The following is a 20,752-nucleotide window of genomic DNA, read 5'->3' as shown; positions in this document are numbered from 1 at the left end:
CTGAGGTTCCATATACACTTACAAAGCCCTGGCAGTGTAGGAGTATGTCTGGTGTCAATGAGTCTATAATGACGTGATACTGTGTGATTGGTGCAGTACCATCATGCTGCTGTTTGACATGGGTAAACGAGCAAGGTGTTGCTGCATTACTATGTCCATAGGCTATGCCTGCACTATATAGTTGGGTGACACTACATATGAACCAGGTATGGCTGGTCATTGGCTGTGTGACGTTGTGTGCTGTGGGCGTTTGGCAGTACGCATCATGAAGTACAAATTGATGATACCACACTCCCCCCCACATCAGATGCCTCACCATTGTGGTGTACTATGAGGGGCCATGATGAGGGTGGGGAGGGCTGGAGGCAGGGTGATGAGGTTAAACCAAGAGCTGGGTGCAGGCATAGTTGACCCACATTCCAGCATTCACTGCGCAGGCCCCTAGAAAAACCAGAAGAAAAACCAGAGGTGGTATGTGCCTTCTAGCTGCCTTGGTGGAAGCAGTCCTGTGATGACATTTGCAAGTCCTGGTCCATGGGCATCTCGGTAGACACACAAGTCAGACTATGATCCCAGGTCCCCACAAATGACCACTGTCAAAAACCCTGAAATACACCATGGCATAGGCTTGGAATTTCAAGGGGGACAAAGGAGCACCTGGAGAATGTGGAGGAAAGAGGAGATGCAGTGTAGTCTGGTGAGACCTGCCATGTAGAAGTTCAGCCGGGAACATATCTCCAAGGTGCATCGTACAATATGTCAGTAAGAACAGAAGCAGAGCATTTTCCTTGGAGTGAGACAGCCTTAATTTCGAATTTTATGCTTTGATGGTACAAACAAATTGTTCTGCTTTACAGCTAGATTGTGATAAGGAAGGTGCTGATCTGATATGGGGGGGGGGGGGGGTGCCATTAGCATTACAGAAAGATACGAATTCTGTTGAAATGAGTTGTGGGCCCTTACCAGATACAATGGTTGGTAATCCTTCCTGACAGAATATAGTTGCTAAAACTTGAAATGTGCTGGTCAACATTAAGGAAATTTGGAAAAAAGTGTTCATGACAACAAGCCATTGCAAACCCCAAAATTTCCCTGGAAAATTGATGTTGAATTCATTGCCAGGGGGGAGCAGGTATGTTCTCAGTGCACTCCTTGCAATGCACAATCATGTTTTCAATGTCCTTGTCCATCCCTAGCCACATGTGGTGCCACTTGGCCAATTGCTTCATACAAATGATTTCTCAATGTCCTTTATGAAGTAATTCCAACCCCTCCTGCCACAGAGATGCCAGGATCAGCAACCAGGTCTGTTGATTTGGTGTGTGTAAGAGCACAACTCTATTCTGGACTGAAAATGCATCCTGATGGAAGAACCAAAACCAATGAGACTCACTGGGAAGCTTAATTCCTATCCTTCCAATAGGCCTGCCTGACTGAATGAATTGGCAAAGGAGCCCCATCTTGCCCCATGGTCATGGTGATTCAATGGTGGCTTAATTGACATGGTCAATGTGGAAGCAAGCTTCCTCAGGAGAATCAGTTCTGCATCTGATCTGACGGGAAGACAAGATAAAGTATACACACTAGCATGGTGTGTTGTGGGGTGATAGAAAATGACCAGGGAAAGCGCCCATTTTTGAAATTTTGGCACTGTCCAGTCGGGCACAGGTTTGGCTGGGTGTAATAACCTGATGAGAGGCTTGCAGTCCATTAGCAGTAAAACATTTTTGTCCATAATGACACTGACGAAACTGGGCAATGCTCTAGTTGATTAGTCGATTATAATTTACCTGAGCTTTGCTAATCAGTTTTAGTGTGAACACAATTGGGTGGCCCATGGTACCAATCTTGTAGGACAGCACCACCCTATCGCCATAGGAGAAGGCATCCACCATCAGGAAAACAGGTTTAGCAGGAATAAAGTGAACTAGACATCTATACCTAAGCGAGACTTTTCTTAACGTCTGGAAACTCATTTTTTGTTCAGATGACCGGACAGAGGGAAAATTTTTCCACCTGAGAGCCTTTAAAGGTTCCACGATCTGAGCAGCATTAGGGATGAAGTGAAGATAATAAGAGATCTTGCTCTTGTGCTTCAAAAAATCGCAACTGGGCAGCATCTTCCAAGATAATACAGGCATAAAAGTTGTTTGCTACACCCAGACAGTCCTCAAAAATCTGATGCTATTTTTCACACACCTTTGTGATGCTGTCATGGCTGGCAAGGGAGTTGATCATTGCCACGCCATCCGAAATTTGGAGGCTGAAGTTGTCAAAGTTGTTGAGGCCAAAAATGTTAGGACTGTTGTACAAGAGTAGCGCCATGACTGGAATTGCCTTACAGGTAGATCTCTACTGCACCTGTAGAAGACAAACATGCATTTCTATCTGAATGAATCTTCACTCTTCTATGACATTAACCAAACATCATGCAAATCTTGCATTCACTGGTGAAGAGAGTCCAATACCACTGACTTAGGTTTGATTCTGGGTGCACCATTGACAACTTTCTGCATGCACCAAGCTGCTGGGGTTTGTAGTTTTCTTCATAATGAATTCCTTTAAAAGGAAGGAAGGAAGATTAGGGTTTAAAGACCTGTTGATGTCAAGATCATTAGAGATGCACCATGAGCTTAGGGTGGGGAAAGATTGGACAGGAACTCAACTGTGATTCCTCAAAGGAATCATCCTGGTGTTCACCTAAGAGATTTTGGAAAATCACAGAAAACCAAACACTGTGTGACCAGACAGGGATCTGCTGTCTTCCTGAATGTGTCACACCACTAAATCATCTCGACAGCTGCATTCCTAGAGGCTAAATTGATTGTATGGAGATTATTTCATGCTCTATAGGTAGACGCGGGACTACCAGTTGCCTCTAAAATGGCAAAACACGGCTGTATTGTATTCTGTTCAGGATGCATATGAGACATAATGTGTAGATAATGATCATCAGCTGCTGTTGTTGACCACAGTAATCACTGTGGGCCTGATCTTCGATGTTTTGTGGGACACAGCAGTGGGTGAAGGTACAAATGGTGAGCATCAAGTTTGTGGGCCAGTTCCTGTGCTCATAACACTTCAGAGGGTAAATTGACAAAGTGTGTACAGTCTACACTTCGAATGACCCTTCATGGCATGCTGGCAGTCTAAAAAGATTACTCAAGCTGCATTGTCCCATTCATGACAGAAGACACAGCATGGACTGCTAAACTCTACTGGGAGTGCATGCTGTTACTTGAAAATGCTTCAGAATAAAGCAATTGAAGATAAAAAGCACTGCAAATATCAAGACTGAATTGTAACCTGATTAATTAACAGAAAAAATATCAAAATGCAAGAAACAATAGATTTTCATAACTGACTTACCCATGATGTTAACATCAGTATAAGTGTTGTTAAATCAGTGTAGCAATACATATTGAACATAATAACATTAGAAAGACAGTGGTACAACATGTGGAGACATTCCATTATTAGTAATTCCATTTCACTAAGATTGCTCACTATTATACTATTCATATATCTCAAATATACAAACAAATAAAAGGAACACCAATTAACTAATGACAAACATCTTGACAGTTTCTGACTAAAAACAAAAATACATTGAATCTTTATAGAAATCCAGGAAGAACAAGTCAGCAATTACAATGAATAAACTGAATAATTTCTGTGCAATTTTTTGACTTATGCAAAATAACAATAACCAGTGTTATGCCTGCACTTGCTGCAGTTTATGCATGACATTTGCTATCTTTTTCAACTACCTGCCATCCTTCATCAACAACATTTCTTTAATGGTTGTTCTACAACGATATATCACTTGCAGTCTTTCATTTCAAGTCCTAAACTTCTTTTAAAGCTATGATTATCAGAGAGTCTTAGCATGATCATATGTTCCTGGCAAAACATTATTCTTTTATTGCCAAATGAATTGCATATTTTGTATGTAGCATATAGTCACTTTCTTTACATCTCTGAATTGCATTCTGTAAAATTTAATATGACTTACACTAACAGTAACAGTATAAACTTATCACTTCCTCTCCTTGAATTGAATAAGTTTCCAAACATGCATTAAAAATTTTTGACATGTGTGTCTCTAATGTAAATGAGGGTACAACTTCAAATTTACTCGAGCTGGTTCACAAGACTGTCTGGAAACTATGCTCAAGCACTAAGGTATGTAAGGTCTTCAACTATTATTGGTATTTAACACAACTGAACTGAAGCCCATATCCCAACCAGCAGACAGAGCACTACTGCTGTCTGTGACTTACCAGCCAACTTAATAACTAATTATAAATAGTAAACAATGTACAAACAAGCATTCTGTATCAAGTAAGAAAATTTCACACCACATAATAAAATATATGTTAGCAGCTGAGGTAAAACTGTGAGTACATTCTGCCATATCTTCATAAATATCTCCATCACTGCATGAAGATTAGAATAAACATGCCATAGTAATTGCTGTTAGAATTTAATATCATTTGTTTATTGCTATTTGCCATTCATCTGATGTGATACTCATCTGCATCTATTAGGCAAATTTTTTGTTTCTTACTCTTTTCAAATAATTATATTTATGTGAATGGAAAGTCTAGGATGCAATAACAACTACATTATGAGAAGGATAGAATGCTACTCACTGAAGACACTGAGTCACAGGCAGGCACAATGAAGAGATTGTTGCACATTTTAGGTTTTGGCCAAAATACATTCGTCTGAAATAGAAAACACACCCATGTTCATGTTCACACAAGCTCTACCCAATGTTCACACAAGGACAACACACACACACACACACACATACACACACACACACACACAAATACTGTCTCTGACCACAGTGGCCATCCAATGATCAAACCTGGTTGCAGAATGATTCAAATAAGATAACTGTATGGTACAAAAACTGGCACTCTTTTCTGATTAAGGAAGAGTGAGTATGAAAAGAAATGCCTCAAATTCCAGGTACATGTTAAATCACAAAGCTTCAAATACTGTCAATTCAACTAAATACCTAGGAATTACATTTACAAATTACTTAAATTGCAACTATCACATAGTGGGGAAGGCAAACCAATGACTGTTTTATTGTCAGAAAACTTAGACTATGCAACAGGTCTGCTAAAGAGACTACTTATACTATGTTTCTCCGTACTCTGTTAGAGTACTGCTGTGCAGTTTGAGATCTTTACCATGTGGGATTGACAGGGAACATTGAAAAAAGTCCAAAGAAGCACAGCTCATTCTGTATTGTCATGAAATAGGGGAGAGAGTGTCATGGATACAAGTCAGTTGGCGTGGCAATCATTAAAATGAAGGCGTCTTTTACTGTGGCAAGATCTTTTCACAAAATCTCAGTTTGAGATCTTTACCATGTAGGATTGACAGGGAACATCGAAAAAAGTCCAAAGAAGCACAGCTCATTCTGTATTGTCATGAAATAGGGGAGAGAGTGTCATGGATACAAGTGAGTTGGCGTGGCAATCATTAAAACGAAGGCATCTTTTACTGTGGCAAGATCTTTTCACAAAATCTCAATCACCAGCTTTCTCCACTGAACGTGAAAAAATTTTTGTGTCATCAACCCACATAGTGAGAAATGGTCATTGTGATAAAATAAGAGAAATCAGAGATTGCACAGAAAGATTTAAGGGTCATTTTTCCTGTGGGTACTGTTAGGGAGTGGAATGGTAGAGAAACTGAGGAGCCAATTCTAGAGTAACCCCATAGAATGGAATGGGAGGGGGGGGATAGTGCCTGTCTGTGCAGGCCTTAGTAAGACCTTCAGCATAATTGGTGTAGAGCCAAATGTGTGTGTTGTATGTTGGCTTGAAAAAGGCTGCATCCATAAGCCAGAGAAGTTTTTTGTCTTGTTTATGTACTTGTCAGTGACTCAACACTTCTACTATTGTTGTGTTTTACCTCTACTTCAAGCTTCCCATTTTCCATTATCAAAAGAATGGATAATATTATTTTCACAGACAATATTACAGCTGACTTGAAAGATAAAAAGTACACCAAACAGTAACTGAATGAGCAGCAATGGGAACATGATATGCTTAAAGTTAGTGCATCATTACATAAATTGATTTTACAGTAGAAGACTGTATACTCTGAAAGAAGCTACTCATATCATCATCATCCTCATTGGCATGACAGCCCTTTGTGAGCCTTAGCATTCTGTAGAAGATTATCTCATCCTCCCCTGTTTAATGCTGGACTGCTCCTGTTCTGAATTCCAATTCCCCTTGTGTCCTCTCACGTCCGTCTGACAGTTTATCTTAAACAGGTCAGGTTGGCTATATCTTCATAAGATTTCATAACATCTGATTTTTACAGGTTGGGCTATCAGCCCAATGCCAAGCTCCAGTGATTCTGGAGTGCCATTGTTTCCTGCTAGAATTGGTTCCTTTAGCTGATGGGTCCCCATTTTAATGGATTGGGAATTCGCTTTTCCATCCTTGCATGAGTTAGCCATGCACACAAAGTGTACCTGTTGCCTAGGGTACATGGCATGGCCATGCGTGCATTGGACTTGGTAGGAATACAAAGCATTTCCTGTGTTTTGTTAGTACATTTCCACCAGCAGGAAATGCTCCCACAGGGCCACACACTGCCCTTTGGACCCCAAAAGAAGCTACTATTGTACTGTATTGCCTAAGAGTAGTGGTCAGTTAGTGATATAGAATGTGCATTTTATCATTCTGTTGAGCATCAGTGTGCACATTATTTCCTGTAGAGACATTGAACCCTCTAATAATTAGGAGCCATTTCTGTCTTGTTTCCATAACCTACAAACATATAGGTTCCCGCATAACATTTTTCATCATAGTTTCTACAGCAATTGCAAAGAAAAACAAAACATGTACTTTTGTTTTCAACTTGTAGCATTTTCTGGAAGTCCTCCGGCTGTCTCCCATCTTTGCTTGACTTCTTCTGCAACCATCTACCAGCTGCCTCTAAGGACATTGGAAATCTATTGTTTTCACAAATACAGTTCAACAAATCCATGTTTTTTAATTATAGATTTCTCCCAGAAGCATTTCCAAAACATCATCAGTCATGTACTGTTACACAAATTATTATGAGTATGGTAATCATTCTGTTATTCACAGTGCCAGTACACAATGTAGTTACTCATCTTGGTATGGTTTTTTTTTTTTTTTTTGTCAGCCTGTACGTAATCTGTTGTATGCATGTCTACATGTAGTTGCTAGTCCTTCATACTTTTGTTAGTTCATATCTTGGAGCAAAGAGTGTTGCTGCTGTTAAAATTATCTGTCAAAGTTATACTAGGTAAAACAGATCTAGAATACAACTTATTTGTTTCAGATTTATTCCCAGTAGTACACATTCTTGTTTGTCTTTGAGAATGTTTAAATCAGCAATCCTCCACGGTAAATGACTGTACCAAATTGTAAAGGTGCATCCTACAATAAGGTGAAGCCTTATTGCAAAGCTGGAAGTAACAATAAGTTGGTCCTTATTGTAAAGTCAGAGTGTTAACAATATTGTTTTTCATGTTTACTTCTATATACATCCTCTACTGCATTATTGAATAATTTTAAAATCTGACTGAATGTACCACTTCATCAAAAAAGTAAACCACACAGTGAAAATCTCAATGTTGACCAAAAATTGCCAGTAAATGAGATCACTTCTAAAAGAGACTAATGAGAATTGAACAAAAGAACATCTCTGGATGAAGCAGTGCTCCTCTTAATAGAGAATATGCCTTGCAAATGGTGGAGCAGTATCTGTTCATTAAGCTGAGAATGACTGCCAACAGTGTCTATTTACAGCACTGAGTGAAAACCACTACTTGCTTCATATTTTATTAAAATTTTGTTTAATAAATATGCATCCCATCAAAAACATAACCAATATGATTAGTCATCTTGGATAACGTATTTGGGTCTCTTACAGGGAACATTAGGCTCTTCAACTGTGAAGATAGAGAGACATTATGCAAAAAGTAGGAAAAATTTGTATCAGTGGATTGAGCCACAGGTCACTTTTGAATTTCGTATAGGAGAGAAGCACTTTTTTCTTTTTGCAAATTCACAGTCATATACAACTGTTGAATTATTCATACAGGAGAGTGACATGATTTTTTCTTGAAATATGTTAACAAAAGATAAATGGTAAAGAAAAGAGTTGACTAAGCAGAGAGAGAGAGGGGGGGGGGGGGGGGGGGGAAGAGAGAGAGAGAGAGAGAGAGAGAGAGAGAGAGAGAGAGAGATATTTCTTGACATTGTCTGCAAAGGATGTAGCCACTTTGAGAAAGTTTGATAAAGATATGTAGGAACATAAATATAGAAATAATACATAAGAACAAAAGAGACATGAAATGGGACTTGTGAAAATGAAGGTATGGGATTTAAAATCAAAATAAACAAAGTGAAACATTGTATATTGTAAAAAATCATTTTGGACAAAACAACTAGTTCCCTGAACAATACCACTAAAAGCAATAGACATCCAAAAATGGCAAAGGAAAGCCACATCTAATATAGATCGAGCTGAATAGATTTACTATCAAGAACTACAGATCAATGAATTTCAACTGTGATATAAATTTCTATGAACAGTGCTGGAAAGTTAACTATATATGGAGAATGATCATGTGATATGTGAACTTTCCTGGCGTATTAACTGATAATATTCTTGTTAGGTCTGTATTAACTGACAATATTCTTGTCAGGTCTGCTGTCGGATCATCAGTCAGCTTGAGACAAACATTTTAGTGACCCTTCTCCCTGCCATCTTCAGATGAAAATACAGTTTGCTCAGTCTCACTGGAACTGATTCCTACCTGGAATAGTGGCCCTGTTATATCACAGAAAATCGACAATACACATACCACAAGCTGTTACTTTTGGAGATACACTGATGATACATTAATGGTGAGGCCACATGGGCTAAACATTCTCAGCCATTTCTCAGATTATTTTAATTGCCTTGGGCCTTCACTGGAATCAGCAGAACATAAATGCAGATTTGTTGCTTTCCTATCATATGCTGGGAGTGTATTTTCAAATACAGGAAGTATTTAGAAATATGTAATATGAGAAGTTTCTTTTGTCAGCCAACCAAGACTGGAGCTCACCTTGGCTTGGTTAAAGAGGATCTAAGATTGAGGAAGTGCACCACTTACAAAACCTTTCCCACTGTGGGAAAACATAATTCAGCCAGACAATTTACACCATTCATGGCAGATTTATTGAGTGCCATTGCCATGCACAATTACTAGAATTTGAGGAATCTGCAGAGGCAGAGCACTGTCTAACCAAGGGACAGAGAATGATGTATGATGATACACAGTTGTTCTTGTGTCTTGCTACTAGGACTTTCTCTTAAAGAAACGAATTGAAGTTTGAGTTGCAGATAATATTATAGAGATATGGGCTATCCTTTAGATAAAATATGGACAACTGTTTTATCTAATATTTAAAAAAAAATACAGTCTTGCAGCAGCAACAGCTTTTGAAGCATGTGCTGTTGGTTTTCTGTGGCATATAAAAGGACCACTATTTATGGTAGGAAGCTGTTCCAGAGAGATTTAGCACACAGAATTCTCAAAAAATGGCTCTGAGCACTACGGGACTTATCTGAGGTCATCAGGCCCCTAGAACTTAGTACTACTTAAATCTAACGTAACCTAAGGACATCACACACATCCATGCCCGAGGCAGGATTCGAACCTGTGACCGTAGTGGTGCGCGGTTCCAGACTGAAGTGCCTATAATTACTCGGTCACACCGGCCAGCCCAGCATTCTCACCTGAAGATAGCAGCCAGATGGACTGATGAAATTTCATGTCAAGAATACTGTATGAATCAACTGCAGAACCAGCAAGAATGTTATCAGAGTGTGATAGTGTTCCAAACTACCCATCTAAAAAGGATAAAGAGGAATTATTGTAAATGTTACACCTAATAAGAACTGGCCTATAAACAGGACTAATTACAGAAAGACAAGCTTCAGAAGTATAGTTTATAATTATATATACTTAAGCTGTAAAGTCTGTGTTCTTAGTCAAATGACTAATATGAAATTATGTAATGGAACAGCTGACCATCACTTACCTTCAGAGAATAAAATTCTGAGAACTGTCGAAAGATACAGATAGTACAACAAACTAACCTAATTTTCAGGACTAGCAGTTTCTGCCTCCAAGAAGAAAGATGGATAGGTTGAAGGGGATTGCAAAGTATAAAAATCAAAATCCTGAAAGATATGAAGTGTAAATCACAGAAATGAAGATATGAGCTACAAAATCAAAGCAAAGAAACTTGAAACTTAGTAGATTAAATACACTGTTCACATAAAACAAAATGTTGGCTGAAATGTTCCACAGGAACAACAGATGAGCCCCCTCATCCAGTGTCTTCCTTTCTAACTTCCCCTGACCTATCCCTCTTTCCTCCTTGAGGAAAAACTAATAGTTATGAAAGTCTGGATAGTTTGGCACTACCAATTATCTCGCTTCCTGAAAGTAATTACTGGCCGGTCTTCCTGTTAGATAGCATTATAGTTTTCTCAAGTGAATTTTCCTTTGATACAGTTAACTAATACATGTGCCACTTTGTTACTGTTCCTATACTCTATGAGTCTTCATGAAAAGCTGTGTGTTGGCCTTTGCATGAATAAACTGGGTAAGCCATATCACTTTGCCTCTCCACAAGCCATATAAAAATGATAATATAAGGGGCAATCAAAAAGTGGGAGTGTTCCTGCAGCATTTATGCAACATAGTGCAATTCTGATACAGGTATATAAACACTAACATGTAAGATCAGTGTGGTATTAATGTCTTTCTGACATGGTAAATGCAGAGATGTGAAATATAGTGATACGATTATCAAATGAGTTGAAACAGGACCAACTTGCTGCTATTCCCTCCTTGAGTGTCTAAGGACAAACACCAGTAGACATCCGTTAGAGAAGCAAGAACATGTATGGGGCAATATGTATGTTGAAAACCACCATTGTGGAATGGTGCACCAAGTTCTGTGATGGTGGCAATTTGATGCAAGATGCTGGTCTATCTGGGAGGCCAGTAGAAGTTACATCAACTCAAGTGAAAGACACTTGAGCACCCACCCTATAATCCTGATCCCTCTCCATGTAATTATCATGACTTTGGTCCCTTAAAAAGGCCATGGTGAGTTGACAATTCCTGTTGGATGAGGATGTGCAGCAAGCAGTTATGGACTTCTTCACCCAGCAGGACAGTGTTTTACCAATCAAGAATCTTCAAACTGGTGCATTGGTAGTGTTGTGTCAGCTATTGTGGAAGTTAGCTCTGACACATACAATGAAGGAAAGAAGTTGCAATGACTGGTGGCAGGAATCCAAAATCATGTGTACAAAATATTTTCAAATTCATAGAAACCTATATTTCTATTAACAGAAGAAACATAACTTAACTTCTTGTTATGAGGTCACTTCATGTGTTTCCAGTGCCTCCTACATCCAATTACTTTGACACACTATTACTACTTGCAGAACAAGGGCTAAGTATCATCTTCCTATTACTCGGTACTGATACTCTTGAGGTCTGCGACAGAACTGGGGCCCGACCAGCAATTGGCAGCTGATTAAGTCAGCGTTGACAGGGGGCACTGGACTCTGTCTTCCTGGAGTTGTATCACTTCTCGCCCTTTTCATTGGTGTAGCTTAGCACCTTCTTGATGTTGTTTTGTGATGCTGGGATCCGTGCTTTCTTGATGCTGTTTTGCGGTGCTGCACTGGTTGGTGTGCAATCAATCTTTTGGAATTGCACAGGTGGTATGATTGCTTATAGGAATTTTGCCTGATTGGCTTACTGATTCTGGACAGTACAGCATTTGCACAGAAACTTTTTGATTGCCCCTTGTAGTAATATGTTATTCACACAGCACTGTGCCCTGTGTCCTGCATTGCAATGTGTGTCAGATAAATACATCAATGTTATAGTTTTCATTCCTAGTGTAAGCTCTACTTACAAGTGTACATGAGGCACGTTTCATTTAGTTCACTTCAGGATGAAATCTTTTGTGACTGGGCACTCTAGTGTTCATAACATGAACAACAAATTACTTGGGATCAGAAAATGCAAGGTTGACTGAACATTATGTATAACATGCATGACTGATCTCTGTGTGGATAGAGTCTATTTTGGGCATTTATATTACACATAAATATTTATATGGCATGATGACTGTAAATAACAACTTAATTTTACAGTGATCAATATTAACAATGAACAGCAGGTCAGTGACACGGTGATCACAAGTTTTCCAACAATGTAGTGTATGTAGTCATATAGAAATGTATTGTGAACTGTAATCTAACATTTGCATGTAATACTTTTAGATGGCTCTATTGGTACTAATCCTGTATAGCACACTGCACATAGCACTTCTGTTATGTTTTCAGCTGGTGGCACCAGCATCACTGGTTGAGGATACGTTTCTCTTCCCTAATGTCTAGCACACTATTGAACCTGTAAGTAGTATCCAACCTGTGATGCTTCATCACATTTTATTTCTGTTATTCCTTGTGTAAATATGTTCCCAGTTTTATAAGTATCTATAGTGCAATTTTGGTTCACATTTGAAAATATCTTTCTAACAATATTAAATGCTGCAAGACATGACACATATCATTTTTTTTAACACAATTCAGTTGATGTACAGCATATAAAAAAAGATTTCAGTTATGTTATCAGTCCTTTTGCAGTACAGACTCTCTATATCAAAGTATCAAAAATATTAAAGAGTATTAATGTTTTAATATTTAAACAGAATTGTTACAAATTTTTTAAAGATTTATTGTATGTTTGTTGTTGACTGACTGACTGACTTGGTAAGTAGTAAGTAGCAAGCCAACATTTCAGTGCAGTAATTCTATTCATAATGTCTAGAGGAATATGTAGTAATTGATTGTAATACAGTATTTTCTTAGAATACATTCATTACGCCATCTCTTGTGTAGCATTACTGATCTTGACTTTGACTGGTCACTATAAGTGATTTTTCTTATCATGATTCTAGTTACTGTAGTGTCTGTCATGAACTTTATTGTAACATTAGTATCAATTATGTATTTGAGGGTTCCAGGATGACTCGATTACTGTTGCTCACTTGACATTAATGATGATATGCAAACAGTCTGACAATGACTACCCCAAGTCAAAATCTGTTGTGTATGCACAATAAATATTAGTTAGTGCTGTATTGGAATCAAACACTTCAATATAAATTGAAGAGTGACATTTGAGATAAATATTATTTGTGGTTTTACAGCTTAATTTATGATGTGTATTATATTAATATGTGGTTCAAAGTGTTTGTCACAAATGATCAGCCAGACAACATATTTTTTCTCAAGCAGAGGTGACCGGTTGAAGTTGATGAATATCAGGAAATAGTCTCCATGCCCTCCTTTTCTTAATTATGGTGCACTGAATACAGAACAAAATTGTATAAGTCTGTAAAAAAGGCCTTGTGCAATATCTATGAAGGTAATTGCAGTTGTCTTTCATAAGTATCTGAACTGAAGACTATGAACTTTTGCAAAAATAGGAAAAAATTACAAGGGACCAAGACCAAAACTGAATGAAAAGTTAAGGTAACTGTAAACTGTGATACATAGAGGGAATACTGCTCACTCAAGAATCACATAAATTAAGAATCATAATTTTGCTTCTGATGAAACATCTAGCGTCAGGTTAAGTAGTAGCAGATTTATGGCAGGTAATATTCACTCAAATAATAAATCAACATATTGCATAGTTGTTGAAAAGGACTAAATGAGAAATGAACTGTCAGTTACTGAATTGTTGCAGTGAAAAAATACATCACAACAACATTGTACATCAACTGTTTTAATATTTACTTTTACAAAAACATCAGAATAGTTGAACATAACCTAACTAACAAGTTATTTCAATGTACCTTGTTTGTGCTGTGGCTGTGAACTAACATTAGCTCCAGTTACTGCCCTGGCAGTCAGTGAACTCCTGACGATGATGGCGGAGATTGCCATCGAAAGCTGATTTTATTCGAATTGATGCAGCTGGAAAACTGAGAATGTTTTATTCAATTAGCTCCAGTTCTTTGGGAGTAAATGTTTGCATTTATCACAAAATCTTCACTTTCCACTTTAAGATTAGATAAATTATTGTTATAAATTGTGCAAAAGTAATTTTTTGTAAATAATTTAATCATCTTTCTTTGATAAAGTTATCTTTCATGTATGATTCCATTTCCTCTCACAGGAAAATTGTTGGGACTCTTAAATGACCACCGAGGTGCTCATCAAGACTTGATATAATTGTTTTGTTGTTCCCGTAGCTGACAAGATAGCATCAGACTGGAAGTTTCTATCCTTGTCAGGCTTAGATATTTCATTACTGTTGGCTCTCAATGCTTCTTCAGCATAGTACACCATAATAGTTGTTAGGTATTTATTCTTCTTGAATGAAGCTTGAAGCAGATTTTGGTTTTAAACCTTACATGAGAAACTAATTTTTTTCCATTTTAACCAAAATTATTAGGACTTCAAGACTCTGCTCATTAAAGAGTGCGTGACTACTCAAAATTAATTCACTGTTTCTAATGCACAGCTTCAAGACTTTAAAATTGTGTTGATTCAAGCTTTTGTAGCTCAAGCATACAACTTCTTTATTTACTTTCTGCTTCTGAAAGTCTAAGTGGCTCTGTTATTTATGAACTATCATTTATATTGTTTCACATACTATAGGACTAGCACTAATTTGGTTTCACTTATTAAAGAATCATCCTTTCTTTCGTTTCATGGTGGACAATATTTTTTGTGGAAACTATATTCAATAAACTTTTGTTTGTCCACTATACCTGGTCTGTTTACTTGTGCCCAACAGCTTAGTACGCATCAGATCATTTGTAGTCTTTGTAGCACTGCATTTCAGAAGCTTCTGTTATTTTCAGTCTGCCCTGTTTATTGTCCATATTTCACTTTCATACATCTACATCTATATCTACCTCTACATCTACAGTCCACAAGATACCCTATAGTGTGGATTGGGGCTTTGTGTAGCACTGTCATTTCCCCCATTCCTGTTCCAAGCATGAATGGTTTTTGGAAAGAGTGAGTGTTGGTAAGCACGTATATGAGCTGGAATCCCTCTAATTTTACCTTCATGGTCTTGTAATGAGATATACATTGGGGGAAGCAATATATTAGCTGCAGCAAACTACACTGTAAAGCAGAACACTTCCCTTGCAGTTGGAGTTTGCTCAGCATATCTGTGACATGTTCAGGCTCACTAAATGAATCTGTAATGAAATGCACTGTTCTTCCGTGGATATTCTTTATTTCCTCTCTGAAACCTGTCTGGTACAGATTGCAAACTTAGCAGCAATATTCAAGTATTGATCAAACAAGGAATATGTAAGCAACCTCCTTTGTGTGTGGACTACACTTACCAAGGATTATTTGAATGAATCTCAATGTGGCATTGCCTTACCTGTGATTAGTTGCATATGGTTATTCTGCTTTCAGTTGCTCCATACTTATATTTCTTGATATTTTATGGATGTGACTGCTTCCAGCAACTGTTTTGAAAGGGTGTAAACATACAATAATGATCTTTCTGCCTCTTTAAGTGCAATACTTTATATATGTTTACATTGAGAGTCAACTGCCAGTCCTTACACCAAACATTAAACTTCTGCAGGCCTCCCTGCCGTTTCTAGTGTTGCTTCTCTGTATATGACAGCATCATCTGCAGAAATCCTCATGGAACTTCTGATGTCATCCAATAGGCCATTTATGTATATTATGAATAGTAATGGTTGTATAGCACTCCCTCAGGATATGTCCAAAGTTAATAGATATCTGGAGATTTCTCTCCACTGCGAATGACAAACTATGTTCTGTTTGCAGTCATACAGCTGGTCTGATATTCCATGTGTTCATATTTTGTTCATTCTCCATTTGAAGAAAGCTCATGTTGTCATCGGGTTCTGAACGTAATATTTCCTTCAGCAGATTTTCATGTGTATATTTCTCTCTCAATTTCAACCATTCACTTGATCAGCAACTTGTTTTCTTTTTCTTATTCATACACAGTGCCAAAGTCAAAGCAAGAAATATTTTGTCTGAATTGGTAGCCATTCGCACTAATGTCAAAATACTTCATGACATGAACAGAGTCAGCTTCAAAGGTGAGGTTAAACTGATGTACAGTGTATGGGGGTTGTTTGAGAAACCTGTGGATTAAAAAGAATGAATCTGACAAACAAGTTTGATTGTGTATGGCCTGCTTAACTTGATGCTTGCTTAGGATGGACTCAAGGAAGTTCACACAGAGATATTACTCATAACATAACAGAATGATTCTGCTGACTTATTTCCAACCAAGTGTCTGAATCATGGGGTTGCCAATTATTTAAATACGTGTATACAAATAATTAGTGAAATCTCTAATTACATTTTAGTTCGTAAAGAAACAAAGGTCAAATTTATTGCTGATGGTGTTCTAGTGAACCAAATAATAATTTGGTTTAGCTGTATATTAGGTAGCTGTAAAACTAATAAATTTATATTTTTGTACAGCTGATGACTAACTTATTATCTTCATTGAAATTACTCTGCAGCTGTTGAACTACAGCTATGAGCAAAATCATTATATGAACTATTTATTAACACCATGTATACATCTGTTGGGTTTTACCAAGCTTCGTGTCAAATTCTTAGGTTCACAGTTTTCCTAATTTACTCACTCTCTTAATTGACATCAAATGTATTTTCCACATCAGAAAAAATTAGGATAAAAAATTATAACATTAGTTCTTATAGTTAAACAAGCTTAACGGTAAATAAAGCAAAAATATCTTCTGGGAAGTGGAAATTATTATTACAAATAACTTTTTAAATAGAAGGTTTTTGGAGTTAATGAAATTTTGACTACAAACAGTAAGTGAAGGGCTTTAAACTGAGATAGTTATTTTGCAAACAATTAGTTATTTGCTAACTGGAAATCTCAATTCCAATTATTCTGTAGAGATTGGAAACACTAAATATCTCTTTAAATAAATTGTTTGTAGATAAACTAATTATTACTCTGCACTTAAAAATCACAAAACTACTTGGTAAAATATGAAGTTCTGTGAACAGTGGCTTAATCAGGAGATTAGTCACACATTACTAAATAAGAGATTAGTCATCTATATGTATACAAGGACAAGAAAGATAAGAAATGTATTTAAGTAGTGCATTTGCAGCAAATGGGACTACTCACAACTTTCTGCTGTTCAGCACTAATGTACAACCATATACTTGTGTATTATACATTCTTGTGCAGGCACTGCAAGTTTAAAAATACAGTCCATAAGAAGATAAAAAATTGGAACAGCTCACTAAGAAGTTGTGTTCTCCTGGATATGATGGTGTTTCTGCCAGGATAGTAAAATCATGTGCTGACTTGATAGGATTGCCCTTAACCTATCTTTATAATCAGTCATCGATTTAGTGGATGTTCTCTGACAAGCTTAAATATGCTGTAGGAACATCTATTTATAAGACTGCAGATCACAACTTATCACAGACCTTCAGTATTACTTTTGTCACAAACCTTTCCTTATTGTCACAGTGTCTCAAACTGGCCACTTGAGCCAGAGCTTTCTCTACTAGTTATGATTACAAAGACATACTCGTGTCATAATTTTTCCACTGTCATTATTTTTCCCTACTCTTTCTCTTCTTGCATTCTCCTGTCTTTATGTTTAAGTTAATGTAACATTTTGTTGTGTACATAATTTCATTTGCCCAGTTATAGTGTTAACTAAGCAGTAAATCAGATATTATCCGTTATGATAATACTTATTAATTATTTCTCTTAGTTACAGTTTTAAATTGGAACCATAGTGCTCATCATTATAATTATTATGAATTTATGTTACACATTTTCTTTATATGACAAATCACTTCAAACCTTTTACAGCGCCAAGACAACTTCTACAGGCCAACACACCATTCTGGAGGACCGTACTTTCACCGCCCAAGTGGTGGGCCTATCAGTAAACCCCTTGGAAGCAATGGTGGTGGCTTCCTTTCCAGCATAAGCTCTGGTTTCAACAACCTTGTCAGTAATTTCTTTGGCTGAGTTGAGGGCCCAAAGTTCACACTGACTATGAGTGTTCCCACATCATTCTTGACAATACCGAAAGAACAAGTGACAAAGTTTTGCTACAAGTTTTGTACATCCCACCTTCATAGTTTTGTGTATGACAAAAGTACAAGTGATATGTGTACTTACATGAAGTGTATTTCTACAGATTACTCAATCCAGAGAAAAAGGTGCACTATATATGAACTAAGTCTGGAAGTATTTTCAAAATTTATTATTGTGAATGTAAGTCCTAGTCTTATTCTCTCTCCTCAAAGAATATTGTAAATAATTCTTTTGCTCTTCTGGATACAGAAGCAGTATTTTTTTGGGATAGATGTGCATCACATGGTGTCCTGAGCAAAAATTTTGTTCATAACCTGGACAATTCAGCTTCCTACTTCTATGTACTGATTTCTTTCTGGAAAAACATGTTTGTATTATATTTTTATGTATTATTATATTTATGAACCCCAATTAAAAATAATAATTCCAGTTACTTACAGTTTCAATTTTCTTAATGTCCTGTTGTTATACTGCATTTTTACAAGTTCACAACCATCATATTGAATGTGACAATAACAATTCTGGCAGCTTTTTTTCAGCCAATGTAAATTACTGATGATTAAATTTTGAGGTAAAATAAAGGTAAGGCAGTTTTTATTCCTAATGTGCACGAATATGTGCTATCATCTGCTTCATGCATGCATTACACCTTTATACATTACGCACATCAATTCATTTTCAGAATTAGCCATTGTATTTCACAGTATTTTGTGCAAACTACAGAGCATGCTTGCTTCACAAAAGGACTTCCACAGACCTGTATGTATTTCAAGAATCTGAGGTAACCGACATTCTAATTGCCTGAATAATAGACTTCAAATTTGTAGTGCTGAAATCCCTTACAAGTATTATCCATACCTTGCTCATGTACATAAAGGACACCTGAATATCTTTACAGGTTGCAGGAAACTGGAATCAGTCACCATTTAAACTCATTTTGTGAATGACTGAATAATTTATTAAAACAAAAGCCACTGCGTCATCCTCTATAGTAAGGCATCATTCATATATGGTGTGGAGTGGCATGGTATCAGCACCCTGCTCTCTCAGCTGTTGTTGGCTTGCCAGACCTTGGAGCTGTTACTTCTCATTCAAATACTCCTTGGTTGACATTGAGAGGCAGAGACGACTCTGTTCCTGTTTTCCCACTAATGAAAATTCCCTAGCAGTAGCAGAAATTGAACCCAGGTCCTCTGCATGGCAGTCAGATGCACTGACCATTCAACTACAAATGCACAAGTTATTGCTCAACTTTTTTTCCATTCCCCTCAAAAGAGAACATGAAGAAAAAAAGACAATGATGCTGTGTATTTTTGGCATACAGAACCTTCAATTCATTTATAGTATATATTTAAAGAATAATATGACTACATTTTATGGGTATAGAGACAAAGAACAAACTGATGGAAAGATGAAGGAATGAAAAGAAGTATATAGTGTTAAAATTTTTGTGCCACATTTTTGTTGCGTGATTGATGTCTTACCACCTGTTATGAGAAAGTAACCCACATATTTGATTACCATAAAATCAGATCAAGTTGACTGATTTTAGACTTTAAATTAAATACAAAAACTGTTGTAAAATATTTTGATGCCAGGAAACAATACTATTGCTGATATGTTTGTCCGCTTTGATACCTTTACTTGAAATCGAAAAACTGTGGAATGCTCCAACACAGAGATTAGCAAGTGTACTCTTTATTTGTTAATGTACCAGCCTGCTAGTTTGCTGTTCAATCCACATGCAAGTGTCACAATCACCGTAGTGTGAATCAGGGGAATATAGTTGGTAGTGCAATGACAGAGCAATACTTGTCTGTTTGTAGCATATGAATCTGTACCACCATGTGCTGTTACTGTTGATTAATTGTGATCCTCCTGTTACTTGGACTCTGTGTGAACTGCTATTTGAAATATATTGGACAGCAATAATCCTGGTTTCTGACAATGCAATGGAAACTGCTTGCAGAATGTACCTTTTAATCTGATGACCACTGGCAGGTCGAAACCATCTAATGCATTATGAAAAGCCCATGTGATAGTGGCATTAAATATGAAAAAAGTTAAAGAACGTGATCAGTCTATCACTTATTTATTAGAAGAGTATGTCATATTTTCCCTTCTCGCTATTAATTTGTTCTGATTTGAAAAATATTTTTCTTTTCTTTCTTACTCTTGAAAACCTGGCACAAATTGGGCTTGGCAATGTAACTCCTGTCACTTGTTACTCATGTAACGAACATTTGTGTGTATATCCAGGAGGACACTATAAGACAAGACAGCATTAAAGAGAGTAGAGGGGTAAGTAAGACAACATGTTTTTCGAGCTGCTGTAAAGGCAAAAACTCTATTTTCAAGTGCAGGCAGTTAAATTTATCAAACAGTGCTAAATATGACAAGCAAAGGACATTTGAAAAATGACAGGGCATAGGTATGCACAAGGCAATGTAAATAATAAGTGTGGGTTAAACTACTCATCAGTGTGGGTCCATATATGAATCAGTGTAGTTTGGTGGGAAGAAGGAAGGGTGT

General features: G+C 37.1%; 1 protein-coding gene across 2 annotated transcripts in view; it reads left to right on the top strand.

Annotated features, from left to right (window-relative positions):
- LOC124594988 (carboxypeptidase M) overlaps positions 1–18,653 on the top strand; it is a 298,860-nt gene extending 280,207 nt beyond the window's left edge. The window contains exons 10-11 of one of the 2 annotated variants that reach the window (XM_047133539.1): positions 12,439–12,507; positions 17,990–18,128. In XM_047133539.1, coding sequence (XP_046989495.1) covers positions 12,439–12,492 — 54 coding nt within the window. In that variant the 3' untranslated portion in view covers positions 12,493–12,507; positions 17,990–18,128. Of the gene's footprint in view, positions 1–12,438; positions 12,508–17,989 lie in introns of both variants that reach the window. The other variant, XM_047133530.1, reaches the window with a different exon arrangement.
- Positions 18,654–20,752: the final 2,099 nt, after the last annotated feature.

The sequence above is a fragment of the Schistocerca americana genome, chromosome 1 (genome assembly GCF_021461395.2).
Source record: "Schistocerca americana isolate TAMUIC-IGC-003095 chromosome 1, iqSchAmer2.1, whole genome shotgun sequence".
Lineage (NCBI taxonomy): Eukaryota > Metazoa > Arthropoda > Insecta > Orthoptera > Acrididae > Schistocerca > Schistocerca americana.
Note: the sequence above shows the minus strand (reverse complement) of the source record. Positions and strands in the feature narration are given on the sequence as shown.